We start from the raw sequence: 17,162 nt of genomic DNA, 5'->3' as shown, positions 1-17,162 counted from the left end.
CCCTTTGATTCCAGAGAGTGAAAATGACGAATGAAGGGCTATCTAAAGCAGAGGAATGGCTCACTAAAGCAAGGGCTGTGAATTTTAGCGGCAACATCGACAAACATGTCGGCGTCACCATTTTGCTGATTCTTTTTCCTCTTCTGATTTTCCTCTTAAACAGCTTACTGTATGGTGAGGTCATTAATGTTGGAAATTTAAAAAAAAAGAGCGGAGCGACCTCCACTTTTTATTCCTTGCCATGACGTGAAAACCCAACTCACCCTCCTGAGCGTTACTCATGTCAACCCAGCCAGGTGTGCGCACCACATGTGAGAGAAGGCCCCCGCCCCCCCCCCCGTCTCAAAGTCGCTCTCCTTAAGTTTGTTTGTCTTTGCTCATGGTAAATGAGTGCTGGCAGGTCAAAGGTTTGCTGACTGTTGAAAAGGCCATAATGATGATGAATTGACATTATGTAACCTATTACTATCATTAAAGCATTATTTTCAATTATTAATGTAAGGAAAATCATTTGAAGCAAATATTACGTTGATTTTCGCCCACACCCTCTGCAATTTATGGTTGGTTATTTCAAAGACTTTCATTTATCACCTTTGAACCAATCGCCATCATTATTCTCCAAACAGCACCAGATTTTTTTTGGCATTATATCTGTCTTGCCCTGTGTCCTCTGAAGAGCAGGTCATCTGATCTTCTCAGCAGATCTCAGTTTTTTTGTTTTTTTTGCATTTAACAGTTCAAAGAAAAGTCAAATTGTCGCATTATGGTAGTATGAGCAGTCACCTTCCTCCAGGATGGGCCTGGAGACAACAAAGGGGAGCTCCTGCAGCGGCTCCATGTACTTATGGCCGGTGCTGAGGACGCTGATCTGCGGCAGGCACACCACCAGCGTGGTGGGCATGGAGGCCTGGTTGTGGTACCAGCTGCGGACGGTGCCTGGGATGTCGCCACAGATGATGGTGCTCGGCGACGGGAGGCTGTCATTGGGCAGGAAGACACAGCACGACTGCAGCTCCAGCTGGTGAGGGGCAAACACACCACATAGCTTCATAAATTCCATGTGTTGTTTTTCTTAAAAAGTGACCAGTGGTCACTTTGGTGCTCCTACAAAGTCTATATTAGAAAGAGGAAAAGTAGAAAACTTTGTCACCTGCGATATTTCACTTGAAGTGATAATTTTAAAAAAAGTTCCTAAGTCCAGAAGATATGTTCCCCAACCAGCAGAAGTTGAAAGCGACACATCTGAGTTCACGGCTCAGCAGAGATTGCCTTAAAAATATTTTTAGGAGCAAAATACAAGACACTGCAGACCCATTTAAACCATTGTGAAACTTAATAACCAGGAAAGGCGACACCTTTTACAGTTCCGTCTATTTAAAACGGCTTCAAAACCTATCCCAGCTGCATTATGTCACACGTTTTTCTATTAACCAACAAAGCAGAATTTGCGAGCCATTAGGTCAGTATCCAGTAGCCAGTGAGTGTGCAAGCAGTGTCATTTTCCATTACACAGCGGCTGCAGTGATTTAAAAAAAGTGGTTAACGGAGAAAAAAAGGAGGTATCCAGGGTCCAAGGGGCAGACAGCAGGTGCTGCCAAGATAATCCGTCTGTGTATTCGATATCTAGTGTTAGATGCATGCACAGTCACACGTTCCCCGTTCAAATTTGCATATTTGCGCAGCACTTCTGCTAATATCGCAAGCTCAAAAAGTTGGAATGCTTCTGACAGGTCCTGCGCGTGAAGGCCAGTTCCCCCAGCTGCGATGAGAGGTGCGAGAGCCCGAAAAAGCGCGGCGGGAACTGAGAAAACGAGATGGCGAGAAGGAGAGGAAGGGAAGAAAGAGAAGGAGCGAGATATACAGTTACACATCCATCGCACGGCGCTTCCTCTTCTGATTACTCTTCAAAGGGGGGAGCTGGAAAATCAAACACTTTTGCACACTGACACATAAGTTCTTTTGGCCCCCTTCAAGAGCTTACGCGCAGAAAGAAAATCCATTGACACTGCCTGGTCTGCTGCAGATCTTAACAGGGTTAAGCTGTAAAGCAGGCAGACACACGGAAACCACTCGGTTTAACACCGTGACTCTGGTTTGCACCCTGAGCTCGCTGCCTCGGGCTAATGATCTCCTGCTGGACATATGGGCTTAGACACATACGTTACTTTAAATTATATTACTCCCTCTCTCACTTAGCAGACGCTGCGCAGCCACCATTGCTGTGGTCTTATAAAGAACATTGTGAACATTGGCACTGTAAGAAACTCTAAGAAAGTCTGTGCGCTGGCAGTCACCGGCCAATTTATGTTAGGGCATCACATTAAAATGACATTAAAGGTAATAATCCATTAAAAAAACAAGGGGAGAATGTCTAATGTGGAAACTTTAGTTTTAATGTTCGTTTAAATAGTTGAAAAGATTTTGATAAACTACTTAAAGTTTTCAAAGACAATAAAACAAATAAAAATAATATGAGTAATTATTTCTACATTAAACTCTCAAATTTTTGAATAATGGAAAAATAATTTTCATACTAATTAAATGCAGATCAAACAACGGCTGTAGTCTAAACAGCATTCGCAAATGTATATATTTGCATGCGGGCATGTAGGATAAAGATACTAGGAAGGTTAAACAACAACAAATAAAATGTAATTTTATATCTCAGTATTTACTGTATCAAATGGGCAATTTAGGATTACAACTCTGCTTCGTTGCAGCCCAGTGGTATATGACTGACTATTCTTAATTGAATTATTTGGTTTCTCATGCAGTGTCTGATGGTTGACTTCATCTGTCACACATATTTCAAACTCACAGACATAATCATAGGAAACTATTAAACAGAAAAACAACCGCTCGCTGACGGAAGTGCATTTGTGTAATGGTACAGGAAAATGTGCTGCGCCCGGCACAGATGCAAAGTCTCAAGGAGAATTTCATACAAATCTTGGTCAGTAATTGGGATATTTGTGTAGATAACTGTCGACCTGATGGAGCTTTACTTGACAATACAGGTGAGCCGAGTGCCACGCGGGTGAGGAGAAAGAGGTCAAATGCCATGGAGGAAAAACTGATATATGGGAACTGAGGTGTAATTCAGGAAGGGAGGGCAGTTAGAAGTCGACTCCTGCACAGCAGTTCTCGGCAAACCAAAGATCTCACGGTAAAACATAATGCAAAACCCATTCATGGTGTTTTTTGCGTAGACATCATAATGCTGCAATGCCACCATGGCAACAGAAAAGCACCAAGGATGATGTCAAGCAGCTCGAGACTCGGTGACTCTCAGTGACTGCGCGACAAACTAACAATAATCAAATAACATGTTGCGTATGACAACATAGGGAAAAATCCCAACAATTATATGGCACTCTGGGCAAAGCTGCTGCCTTCCAAACATTTATGAAAAATGCTACAAAATGTCTTAGTGCAGCTGTATGCAATGAAATGGAAACTATTCCACCATTACAACATCTAAGTGAAATAAAACAAATATTGAATCATTAATCTTTTCTAAAACATTTTTACTTCCTTGCAACATGCCCTTCATTGAGTCCACAAAATGGAAACGAGCAATTGTGTGAAGAGCGTGCAGACAAGAAATCATACACAATGAAACCAAACGTGGGATTTGACACGATGAAGACCAGGGCTCAACTCTTAATAAATAACCATCTGACTTTCTAAACATTTTGAAAGAAACAAAAATGGTAGCACAGGAAGACAAGTGGAAACAAACATGAGCCGGTGCAATCTAAGTCAAATATTTCTACATCTTCTGGATTGAATTGTGCTATGGTGCGTGGGGCCAGAAAGTCGACAAACAAAACAGTTCCAAAACCCCCCATACCTACTCCAGGAGGCAAAAAAACCTACTGGCTGCAGTTGCATCCAAGACAAATAACGTAAACAAGTAACTTCAAAATGCAATAAGTAGAGAGCACTATAATAAGCAGAGTGGACTCAGAACGAGCCCGGCCCTGCCAGTCGTCTACATTTGTTTTTCTAATAACAGAAAATGTTTAGGAATGTTTAATCTGCATCTGGATCTCATGCAAAACACACACCGCCATAGAAAAATCACCCGGAAAAAGTCTTCCAGATTTTTTTAAAAGTGAATATAGTGTGTCATGAGAATACATTTTTGGATCCTATGACTCTTTTTTCTTGAGGGGAGGATGCTGTGTATCTTGCTAATAGACATAGACAGAGAAAAAAAGCACAAGAAAGCATAATGAGGAATCACACACCTCACAGTGAGTGAGCAGGATTAAATCTACTGCACTCGCCATGAAAACAGGAATATCGCATTACAAAAAAACAAAAAACAAACAATGCACGAAACTGAGAAATCAGGAGAACTGCCAGAGGAAACCATGTCAGACCTCGGCGTTCGTTTGCGATCAAAATTCTGATCGGACAAAAACCGAGGCGACGGTAAAAATGCCCGTGGCTGGTTTTTCAGAGTCGTGTCGTCCTTCTCGGAGCGCCGAGTCGAAGCCTTGCGAGAGGCCACTGGCTGTCCTCCACCCTGAAACAGCAGGTCACCCTGGTTAACCTCACAGACCTCTCCAAGGCTCCCCCTCCGTGGTCTCATGTTTGAGCCGTGACTCACTCACACACACACACACACTCACACACACACACACACACACACACACACACACACACACACACACACACAGGGAGACAGACCTACAGTATCCAAACAGAGATGACAGGGGTAACAGAGAGCAAGAGAGGGAGCGCTGGCACGGCCCAGCAGCGCTGACAGATCCGCAGAGAGAAACAGTCTGAGGTCACAGCGTCCCATCTGCATCACGCCGTCCACTCCCAGCTAAAGCCGGTGACAGCTTTGCTCCTTGACCGACTCACCAACCCTCCATCATCCTATCCGGCTGACCCCGGCCGCGACCCCTGCTGTCCGGCTCTCTCACCGTGATTAAGCGCTTGCTGGAGAGTGAAAGCTGCAACGGCCGGAGTGTGACCAGGACGTGGAAGGCTGAACAAGGGAGGAAAGAAAAGGTGCCTCGAAACTGAAAGGCTTTCGGCGTGAGCGCTAGGACTCGCAGAACAGTTGCAAACACGGAAGAAAAAAAAAAAAAATCTGAAAAACAAAACAGTAGGAACAGGTCACGTAAGAAAACCAGCGCGCTCCATGTCACGGCTCCAAGTGTAAAAGTTCACTTGAGGCTGCGCAGGGTCATGTTTTGGTATTCCACAAAATTGTGTTTTACAGCTGTGTAACTGGCCAATAAACACAGCGTGGGAAGCAGTTAGCCTGTGTGACAATGACCTCCTCCCTAATTTGGCCGCGCCAGGTTCTCTCGGGCATGTGCGAGCGGGCGAGAATGAGAGAGAGCATGCTTACTATCCAGTGACAGGGCAGGAAATTTACAGGTAATCCGGGTCAAACCTCAAACGCGGCGTTCTGAGGCCACTTTCTCGGCGAGTGAATGCCCTCGCAAACACAGGCACAAGACCGAGGAAAAGCAAATTAAATTCCAGGCCGCAACAGGAGAGCAAAAATGTATTTTGAGTCGGAACGGACCCAGGGAGAGCTTTTCCAAGTGCGGCGCAATAGGGAAAAAGAATTTAAAAATAGAAACGGGCACAAATAATATCTGAAAGCCAGAAGTATAATTGCAGTGTGGAATATCCGTTACACAACTTTGCCCTCTGTGGGGTTCGGAGTAATGTGGAAGAAAACGGCAAGAGAAAAAAAAAGGGGGGGGGCCTTCAGTGATAGATGGGTTCTGGAAATGACTCAGGTACGGCAAACTGTAAATACAGCAGAGAGCCGTGCAGGGGGGCATCTGCGGCTGTACCACATTAATTATGACGGAGATTTAGCTTCAAGCTGCAGCCTACCGTCGGAGGCTCGGGAACAGCAGGTGTGTTCATTTGGGAAAAGAGGGGCCACAGTGCGTAATTCCTCACTCTTTATGTCCAATGACATCATGTCCTGTCAAAGTGAAACTAAATCATTAAACATAACAAATGGAGCTAGAAGTCCATAGCATAGGAACGCGTTTCAGTTACACACACATCCAATAATGACGGATGAGTTCATGAAAAAAAAAGACAAAACAAAACAAAAAACATCAGCCGCCAGTACGACTCTGTGTGTGAATTTGTGTTTTACACACACACACACACACACACACACCCACACACACACACACACACACACACACACACACACACACACCAACACGCGCACACACGCACGCACACTTCAAAAAGGGCGGAAACACTTTTCAATTTTGACCAGGAAATCCCTGTGAAAAAAGGATTGAAGTGAATGAACTCCTTATGAGGCTGCACGTGTCGGGCCTTAACTGTGAAAATAAGCTCAAATGACACACTTGCACATTGAGCACAAAGTGTGCACATACTGCGGCCGTGCATCATGTGCGAGCGTGCGCGCAAAACAAGCGATCGCGTCACATGAAAAAAAGGAAAACAAGGAGAGAAAAAAAAAAGGAACATTGTCTCTCAGCCAAAAACACCTGAAGTAACGATGCTCTGGTCTCCACCACCATCTCCTTCAATATCCTGGTTAGGACTTGGCACTGTATTCGCCAGTGTCTAAGAGGGATGACACCTGCAACAGCCATCAACTGCAGCAATGTGCAACTGCTGAAGTCATCCGGTATAAAATGTAATCTGTTTACAGCTGCCTTAGTCAAGCAGAACACTGTTGTGCTTATTTTACTGAATACCTGTTGATTTCTATGGATAGAATGTTTTGAAGTGAGTGCATTAAGAAATACTAACTACTCACGACTCCAACAACAGAACAAATGCAGCTGGAAATAATTGATCTGCATAAGAGGTCGTTGGATGGACTTGGAGAGTTTTTCAATGTATGGACTAATGGAAGGTGTCTATCTGGTGGAAGCAAAGAGTCCCAAGAAGTCGGGCTGCCAGACAGTTTTTTTGAGTGACAGCCCAGTTATTTAGTAGGTGACCGTTGCTTATCCTGAGACTTAGGCCTTGATCCTTCCCGCTTAGGAATCCAAATGGACAAGGATCTTTTTACACTTTGAACTACAATCACTGCAGCTGTAACTCAATCTGGGTACCGGATCAGGGAGCCAGCACATGTCAGGAGTAAATAAATACTACCAGAAAAAAGACAGATGAACCCCCGAAAAACACTTCAAATATTTAAAATTTGAAACGCGTCCATTTGGAAAGGACTGTACTTGGTAAGACGCCCGAAGACACATTTTTTGCGCTTTGTCTATTTTCTCCTTCTCATCCAAGCCTGGCGTCACATCAGAATGCTAAATATGAGATTGTTCCATTATTTATGGCACGCTCAGCTGCATCTTAATACTGATCACTTCCTGACAACCCCAAACTGTGCTTGCTCGTGATGCAGCCACGTGTGTTGACTCTGCTTCAAATCTGCCCACCTTGAAAACATGAAAAAAAGCTCCTTGTGCTTTTCCACCAGCAATTCCTTGTTGCACCTCCAACAGCACAACGTATGATCATTTACTGGCACTTGACAAGCAACAGGTTTACTTTATAGAAACAGTCAGTCCAGAATAAAATACCAGCTGAGCAAACAAACAGACCTACAACAATGCTAGCCTGTTGTGAAATGAATTCAACATCTTGTGTGTAAATTTCATTGTGAGAGTAGCGTGGAAAGTCCAGTTCTGAAATACCATCTCCATGGACTGGTGCAGTTTTGTGCCATGTATTCCACATGAAACTCACTGTACGCTATGATAAACAGCCTTTCACATACTTTTTATATCACATTTATACAGTAAGTATATTAAAAAGCCAGATCAAAAAGCTTAACGAGCCGCATTTGGCCCCCGGGACGTAGTTTGCCCACCCCTGGTCTAATAGGAAGATGCAAAAATTGGCACAGTATCCTCCGTTTGCACAATGAACTCAAACTGAAAACCACGTTGTCTGTGTTGGACACGTTGAAAATCAAATTGCAAGTTGAATGCAAACGCAATGTGGTCCTGCCCTGCGTTTTCCCTTCATAAATCAGCTACTTTCAGCGGGCCAGCTGTCTCGCTACAAAGACCTGATGAGACCGAACATGAACTCTGAGTCAAAGTCAACTATGCTGGACCCATGCAGGGAGCTATGTATCAGACCTTTGTCCTGTGGCGCTGTGGTCAGATCCACTCTGAGGTTTATTGTTTCCATATCTCTGCAGGGAAGAGAAACTTGGAGGTTCAGGCCGCGCAGCGTGGCTCTCACTGCAGCGTGAACCCTGTCGGCCAAGATCACCTCTCTGTGGAGCAAGCCCACAACACACTCGCACATTAACTTTTCGCATTCGAACACGTATGTACTGACACAATTTTCCCCTCATTTTCTCTTCTGCGCACCCCCCCCAGTCCCTCCACACACAATAAGTGAGCCACTGGAAATCACCCAGAGATAGAGGAGAGGAAATTAGAAACACCCTCTCAGCATCCCGGGTGAAAACATTTGCAACTCCGGAGCGCAAAACCTCAGCGGAGAGATCGGCAGCAAACGGAAAACACATCCCTTTGTTTTCAAAAATCTGATACCGCTCCAAATGTAATCTTCCTGTTCCTGCACCAGACGGGACACTGTGTTTCCTAAGTGGCTGGTCAGATGAACATGAGTTCCCCCCTCAGAATCCCATCCCACCTGACCCTCCCGCAAACCTTCTGTTTCCTTTTTTCACATCCTGCCTGCATGAGGCGCCGTCCACAAAAAAGGAGAAAGGTTTATTAAACGGGCATGATTATCAGGCGGACACGCACTATGTTATCCCCACCTCAATGTCACGCAAAAAGCAACTGAACCCCAGGACGAGAACGAGGGAGGCATCTGAGCGTGATGCCTCCTGACAACAGATAGCCGAGGTCTCACCCACGTCACCGCAAGCAATAAGCCAGTGGCCTGGCATGGCTGTGCAGCCAGGCAGCCAGCCATTCCTGTGGCCCTGCATTCCTCCCTTCTAACACTGCTTACAGAAGCTGACAAGTGCTGGAGGTCTCCCTGGCTGAGGTGGAAATCTGCAAAAATAAACGCTTTAGGTGACTTGAAGGCTTTGTTTGTTTCTGCTGGCCCGGCTGTTTGTGTTAGCGCGGTGGGTTAATTGCGACTTTGATCGCCGCGTTTATTGATCCAACAGTGGCCTTAGGAGTGCGGCTGGCTGGGCCTGGCCCACCGTGACTGCTTCCACCCCTGAGCTTCGACTGATGACACCGCAAACACTGCCCATACGGCGTGCCACAACAGATGGAAGGGAGGGCGAAGGGATGGGAGGGATGGAGTGAGGGAGGGAGTGAGGGAGGGGTGGCCGTGCTGAGTGAGGGTGCATCGGCGAAGGCGTGGCCACGGCTGAAAATAAGTGGATATGATTGTCCAGCTCAGGCGTGGGCAAACTATGGCCCGGGGGCCATATGCGGCCCACTAAACGTTTTAATCCGGCTCGCCGAACATGAAATCATATTAATAGTAAGTAATACAACAGTTGTATTTCATTCATTTTTCAGTGTTTTAAGAGTCATTTCAATAAAGAGCTAAATAATGTGGGGCTTTAAAGACACATATTTTGTTGCAACGCTTTTGTTCATTTCAAACAGACATTAAAGCACATGTTTTCTACATAACCCATGATATATATTTTCCTCCTATGAGGTGGCTCACCAAAACACCCCATCCATCTGTTCCTGCTCCGGCCCCTCTGTTAAATTTTAGAATCCATTGTGGCCCACCAGTCAAAAAGTTTGCCCAAGCCGTCAGAATGCGTTAGCTTAGATTCAATAGAAAGGAATGCTTGTTAATTGGAAATAGGGCAATTCAGACAAAGTAAAAGGTTAAGCACAAGGTTGTGGTCAAGTTTAATGGGACAAATGTGGTCGAGACAACGTAAAAAAACCAAACTGAAAAAAAATAAAAATCTTGCGAGCAGAGTGTCCTGATCGTTGGTCAGCTTGCAGAGGTTTACTCATAGCTGTGTGGCCAAAGACTTTTTCTTCGGAAGTGTGGGAGTCGCTGTGATTATTGTGAGTACAAAATAGCTGGTAGAACAAGCCAGTGATGGACGTCACGATTTTGGCTCGTCAAATCACGAAGATTTTGATCATTTCTGTGCTGCTCACGCACTTCCACGGAATCCGCCACGCCAAGCGGTGAACCGAGAATGACCTTCTCCGACCTGCGTTTGGCACAGTCTCCTCCTCCGTCCCAAGACAAAGGGTGGATAAAGGCGCCTACAGCCAGTTTTATATCCAAACAAGCTTTCCAAAACACTTCCAGAGGATCGGGGTGTAAAATGCCATTATTTTTCCCTAATAATTTTTAAAACATCCCTATCTTGGAATTGCAGCTGCAGTGAGTTTTGATCCTAATGAAAATCAGTTCCAGGTCTCTGGGCCTCTCGAGTTCAAGAGGTTACAGACACAAGAGAATCCTGGTAAGCACTTTTCCAGTGCGGCCCAGTGAGAGGGTCAAATATGTGTGCGCGTCTATAGTGGCTGTGAGGTCATAAGTGTATTGACACAGCAGCAGATGATGGAATGGGACTTTGGCCACACAAGCGCACGATCGCACCCATCATGTGAAAAAGACACACACACACACACACACACACACACACACACACACACACACACACACACACACACACACACACACACACACACACACACACGCGCACTCCCTGGTAAACAGCTAATGACACATCTACTGTTACACTGTAAGGTCTGGATTTAGATCTGCCGATACCAGAGAGGATGAGTGTGTAATCAGGAGAGAATGTTCACCCCTCATTCCCTCAGCATCTCCTATATACCCTCCTCTCTTCTCTTCAGCATTTGCGCCACTGTTGGTACTGTACAGCAGGGGTCACCAATCTTTTTGGCACTGAGAGCTACTTCATGGGTCCTGAGCCGTATGAAGGGCTACCAGTTTGCTAGATTCTCCTGAAATAAACTCTCTGAGTTATATATTTTTAGACTTATCAAGCTCATGAGTTCTCAATAATTATCAAAAATGACTTAACAAGGTTGGATAAAATTGAATTTTAGACGCAGCTCAACGAGCTGTGCAATTTTTCGAACGGGTCTGCGGGCTACTCATGAGGTCCTTGGGGGCTACCTGGTGCCTGCGGGCACCACATTGGTGGCCCCTGCTGTACAGCAATCAACACTCTGCATTTTACATGGCAAGCAGGGTCTATAAGCTTTATTGCGGGCATTTAAACGTAAATAGTACAACGTGCTAAGCACATTGAATATGTGAGAATATATTTGCTTTATAGAGTCGAGTCAGACAGTAAAACATACGGTGCTTTCTCAAACTAAGCATTGTGCGGTTTGACCTCTGTTTGTAGTGCCAAACAAGCAAGTCAGAGCTTAAAAAAACAGCACCATTGCATTGCAATTGAAAATCACTGTGAAGTCGAGGAAACTGGTTTAAAACTGTAATTATGGGTTGTCTGAAGAGCTGTTTTAAAACACTTTTGTAGTTGTGAATTGAATATTTCTCAGCGTGTAACACTTGCAAATTTAGCCAACGTAAAGCCTCGAGCACCTGTTGTTGTCCCCACTGAAAACACCAGAACCTGGAGAATTGACCAAAGAACGTTTAACTTCTCTGACGCCGGGTGCTCTGCGTTGTGTCTCACATTTGTGAAGCCTACCGTGCGTAAGCAAACGGGTACGAGAGACCCAGCGCCGTGTTTGAAGTGGCACAAAGTAAGAGCTGCGGCGCAAATGATTTGGAGAGTGAAGGATCTGACAGTGTCGGACGATGAGGTGTTGAGTGTAGGAATGGTAGGACGGAGGAAGGGGGTGCAAAGGATGAAGTAATGTGCCTGCAGAATGCAAGTCGGGGGTCAGATCCTGTTCATGGAAACCATCTGGAGAGCTTGATCTGAGCCACACCAAACACACACACGATCCTCCATTCTGTCTCTCACTCACCCCCCCCTTCCTTCCAAACCTGCCTCCAGCCTCCCCCTTCTCCCTCTCTATCTTGTTTCAGACGATATTCTTTGTCACTTTACCTTCACTGTCCCACTGCTTTCCTCTTCCCTTCCTTTAAAAAAAAAAAGAAAGAAAGAGAAAAAAAATCCTACTCATTAATGCATGGCAGCTGCAGGGAGCAGTGCTTACTTCATTTTTCCATGGCAACGGTCTCTCTGTTTCAGCGGATCGCATTTCAGTTTTGGTAGCAACATGCTCGTTTGCCAGGGCTGAACACATTCACGTGTTAAATAGAAGGAATTATTGCAACATTCCTGAAATAGAATCACCGTCCAGATCGCTTGCAATTATTTTCAGCGCCCATAAAAAACATGGATGTCCTCGGAGAGACAGCAACAGAGGAGCAGAGATGACAGGATAAGTGTGCACGGCGGGGGTCGGTGGATACACGGGAAAAATAAGAGTATGAAGAGCAAGGCAGACTCGGAGAGATGCAAAGACGAAGGACCTGAGCTACAGCAAGAGAAGGAAGTTGAGGGCGAGGGGGCCAAGTGCGAGTGCAGCTGGCCATTTTAAGATGTGCCAGGGTGCCCTGGCCAGCGTGACAATCGCCGCTCTGCCCTTCAGCCCTAATGTGAACTGAAGACTAAAATAACACGGCCAACGCGTGCGTGACATAAATAATGTGGGCCGTGCATAATGTCAAGGAGACTCCACCTATGCTGGCCAGACACTCTTCGTAGCGTTTGTGTCTCTGACATCATGGCATCTGCGGCGGTGCGGTGACACAAACTGGCTGCGTCGGTCACTGTGACAGTTTTTCACTGCATCATATTAGTTATTAGAGAGAATCATTCCTGAGGAGAGTCCAAAGGGAGTGCGCAGTCAAAATGCACTAGACCTTTTGTGTTTGGTCTCAGCTATGATAAATGTAAGACATGGGTAAAAAAGTCCAAATGTTCCATTGCCACTTGGCTGTGTTTTATTTGCCAGATTACTTGCTTTTTCATTTTTGTACCGATTATTGAGGAAACTGCAAAGAATCATCTCCTGTCATGAAAAGAATTAAGATCAGAATGTGGGAAAATGTATTTATAAGGCTCCAGTCCTTTAGAGAGTCAGATGACGTCACAGCAGATGAGATTCTTACATTCGCACCTCATCAACATATTAGGGCGTCAGTTATACTGCTTGAACAAAAGACTGATCAGCTCACAGATTCCAAGTATAGGTCTCAAGATATTTTGATCCAGCAGCCTGCTTGTCTTTTATAAGAAAAGGCACCATGAACATGAGTTGAAATAAATCTGCATTTTCCCACAGTGCTGCTCTGAAAACGGTCTAATGAGTTGTTCCATATAGAATACAGCAGACCTCGAAGTTGAAGATGAATGCTGGCTCAGAATCCCTTCCAGGATTCGGCTGAAACAGCCAGCCCACAGATACACTTTGACAATCAGAGGTTCAGACGATAATCTGCGCCCTGACCACACATATGACAACACCCAACCAGGAATCAACGCTAACTGCATCTTCCATTTAAAAAAAAAAAAAAAAATGACGAGACTGATCCAAACAATGATTTCAAAGAAGACAAGCTGTAAATAGAAACAGTGCATGTCCCGTTTTTTCCAGCTGCTCCTCTAGTTTTAGACTCGAGTGGGATGTGTGTCTAAGACATTACATAAGCCGTTTTCAGGCACCGTTCAGTCACACGATAATGAAATGCACAGTGCAGTGGAACAGAATTGCTCACTCAGACTTTTTGAGGTTAGGATGATTCTTAATGTGAGATAGTGGGATGATGCAGCAATGTTAAGTGCTTTTGACTATTATCAATTCGAGAACCACATGTTGGAGTTTAAGTAAACCAAAAAAAAGTAAATAAAGAACATTTTTGAGTTGCTAACAACAAACAATAATGACTCAAAAGTATGTATGACTATATCCAAGACTACGCCTGTAAGTCTCAATGAAATAACAAAGACGTCTCCTTAATCTCACGGCAGCTGCACAGTCATGGAACTTCTTTTCTATTCTAATCTCATTCCCCACCTCCACTCTGCTCCTCTCTCCTCTTTCTCCTGGGTAAGAGATGAAGAAAGCGTGGCATTCTAAATTGGGTACATGTGCGGCAGAAGTGTGAGCCATTAGGTATTATGTTTACACCCCACTAAAATAAATGGAGTGGTTTGAGTTTGGGTATATCCAAGACCTTGGGTACCAGCTGTTGGGTTGCTCGGTTTGGTCCGCTTCCACTCCCATGTCAACAGGACGGACCGTTTCCTAATTACTGCGGCAGTGTGTGGTGTGGTCCTAGTCACACTGCCGAAGGGGACAGAGCAAAGTGGAGGCAATGACGGGCTCGGCAAACTATTAGAGGGTTGAGTTAACTTTTGTAGCAGCAGTGTAAACAGCTCAATGGGCTGACATGAGACCCAGGCACTGGGGCATTATTTCAATGCACGGTGCGTCATGCTCTTTTTCATGTTGGACTGACACCAGTTTGTGTGGTCCTCGCAATAAGAATTACAAGGACTTACAAACGGTCGTACGTAAGTCCCTAAAATTGTGCGTAGTTTTATGAGCACATGAAATTTAATCCATATATATATATATATATATATATATACATAACCATGTTCACATATCAAAATTACATGTATTCTATCTCGGTGTTAATGGGCAATATGTGTTATCTCACTGATTTAGATGTTGTAGATTTGCACTGTGAGTACGCCACAACCAAACAAATATCTGCATGGCCAAATGATGTAGGGAGTGCCAGAATTACCATGATGTAATGTAATGTTTAGTGAAAAAAACGCTCATTTTCAAATTAACTTTGCACGGTACTGAAAACAACACGATGAAACAGAAACAATAATGCAGAGTATTTAGCATCATTAATGCGTGCGCACACACACAAACACACATGTTAAATGCACTTATCAATCTACTTAGGATATCACTGGTTGTGATACAAGCTATACAAGTCCAGAGACTGCCATGACAATAGGAAGATTTTAAGAAGGTAGAAGGAAATGAGACGTTATTTATATGCAACTTTTGGCAAAATGTGATAAACAGGCTGTTGTGAACAAAGATTAATCATTTGATCAATTAATCTGCAATAATAGGTGAGGTTCGTTATTTGAAAAAAATTAAAGCAGTATCGTACAGTCAAATATAACTTACAAAACAGCAATTCAGGTGATTGCTATCCAACAGGACAGACTAGTTCTGTGGAGTGTAATCATGCAGTCGAGAGTGTAGAGCACCTGTAGGGTGAGGCGTTTCACAGCATCCCAGGCGTGGGCGATGAGCACCTTCATTCTCTCTTCAGAGGTGGTACTTGACTCCTCTGTTGCCATGCTTCCAATGACTTTCATTGGAATGGACAGGGGCCGTGATTCTAGGAGAGGAGAGATGGAGTGATGAGTCGAGAAGACCAAATTGAGAAAAATATACTGCTCACGTCTGAATTGTGTGTTCAAGTGTATAGTACGGCACTACAGTATGTGTCTGTAGTGTTATTCAACAACGCTGTTTCATTAAAGCGAAGATTAATAGTGGTTTGGTAATGAATGGAATAAAGTTGTATGTCTCCTTTTTATTGAAAGGGAACAATGACAAGCACACACACAAACATGCGGACGTGCTCGGACACACACAAAAAAGGTAAGGATTATTGTGTGGTCCAAACAAATGTCTGTTTTACCCATCATCACTGTGGACAGTCAAGCGTCGAAAAAAATGTTCCATTAAACTTTGAACTTAAATCAAAATCTACTGCATTATACATCCTAGTTAACGTTTGTATGTTCAGAGAGGATAGACAAATGAATGCCCAATTAAATTTAACGAAGGTCAAGAATAGGGCAGTAAACTAAGAAAAAAAAAATAGACAGCTTATACACTCACAGACAGGTTCAGAGTAAGGTCTGTCAACGGATGTTAAAACCATCATGTTGTCAGAGATGAGTCAAGCGGGTCTCTCTGAAGACATATTAGGACACACTCCATGATTTACTGTACTGTACTGCCTTTTTAGCAGCTCTATTACACTGATGATGTCACAGCACCACATGCCTCCTCAGACACCACACTCCTAAATATCACTCAAGCAGCCGTTGCCTTGGCAACGTCAGTGTTGTTGCAAAGGTAATGGACAAGGAAGACCATTGGTTGGTTGCCCTGGTCTGTGGCTACTTTGGCCACCTGCCATAAACGTTTTGGAAACGACTGGCGAGCCGAGTGACTCGGGTCACAGGTGCATGTGTAACGTTTGCGTGTGTAAGTAAGAAGAAAGCTCTGACAGCCAAGATCGCTGCGTCAGGAGTCTCTTATGGAATTTTCTCACACTGAGCGTCCAGGTGCCTCTGGTCGCTTAGGGACTGTGAAATACATTTTCACGATGCACTGCTGCTGCATCGCAGCACATCTATTGGACAAAACTGCCCATTTTGTTTACTTGGAGGCCAGATTTTTCCAATTTTTCTCTGATTAATTATTCAGAAATATATTTAGGAAATTCTATGTGCAATTTTTTTTTCCAATATGCGCAAAAATGGTTTACAGTTTATCAGTCAAAGGTTTGGACACAACCTCTGATTTCATGGTTTTTCTTTCATTATGACTATTTACAATGTAGATTGCCATTGAAGGCATCAAGACTATGAATGAAAACGTTTCATACTTTTTAAAATATTCACCCGTCAAAATAAAACATATTGAGTCATTTAAAAAACGTTTTCTTTGCTACACACATCTTGCTAATATATTTGATGTCTTCAATGTAGAAAGTAGTGAAGAAAAAGAAAAAAAAAACATTCCAAACTTTTGACCAGTAGTGTGTGTGCAGCTGTATCTGTATATGTCATTGTGTGGACCTACACACACAAAGGTGGGTGTGTACTGCAAGTGTGACTGTTTGGTAAAATTACCTCTCCCGTAGAGCCCCCCGCTGTATACACTCCTGCCAAACCAGAGATTACAACATTGCACGGTCCTGACCCAAACCTTTTACCATACACACATTGCCTTGACAACATCCAACAGAAAAAAAAACAAAAACCAACACATTAAATAAGTTCCATAATACGTTCACACCCTCTCTAATCAGCATCAATAAATTGCTAAAATAAACAGAGACCACCCTTACAGACTTCAGAACGTTAATCCTGGTAACAGACACACAGGACTGTGCAC

The 17,162-nt window shown here is 44.1% G+C and overlaps 1 protein-coding gene across 8 annotated transcripts in view; it reads right to left on the bottom strand.

Moving 5' to 3' along the window:
* The window catches only part of vps13b (vacuolar protein sorting 13 homolog B), a 260,425-nt gene that overhangs the window by 143,386 nt on the left and 99,877 nt on the right, over positions 1-17,162 (bottom strand). For all 8 annotated transcript variants that reach the window (XM_076040760.1, XM_076040763.1, XM_076040755.1 and 5 more), the window contains exons 22-23: positions 15,233-15,366; positions 784-1,018 (exon numbers count right to left, since the gene is read on the bottom strand). In XM_076040760.1, the coding sequence (XP_075896875.1) occupies positions 784-1,018; positions 15,233-15,366 (369 nt within the window). The remainder of the gene's footprint in view (positions 1-783; positions 1,019-15,232; positions 15,367-17,162) is intronic.

This window comes from Nelusetta ayraudi, unplaced genomic scaffold (assembly GCF_046127955.1).
Source record: "Nelusetta ayraudi isolate G7.1 ecotype Tasmania unplaced genomic scaffold, CSIRO-AGI_Nayr_v1 ptg000063l, whole genome shotgun sequence".
NCBI classification, from domain to species: domain Eukaryota; kingdom Metazoa; phylum Chordata; class Actinopteri; order Tetraodontiformes; family Monacanthidae; genus Nelusetta; species Nelusetta ayraudi.
The sequence above is the reverse complement of the archived record's forward strand: the minus strand, read 5'-3'. Positions and strand labels throughout refer to the sequence as shown.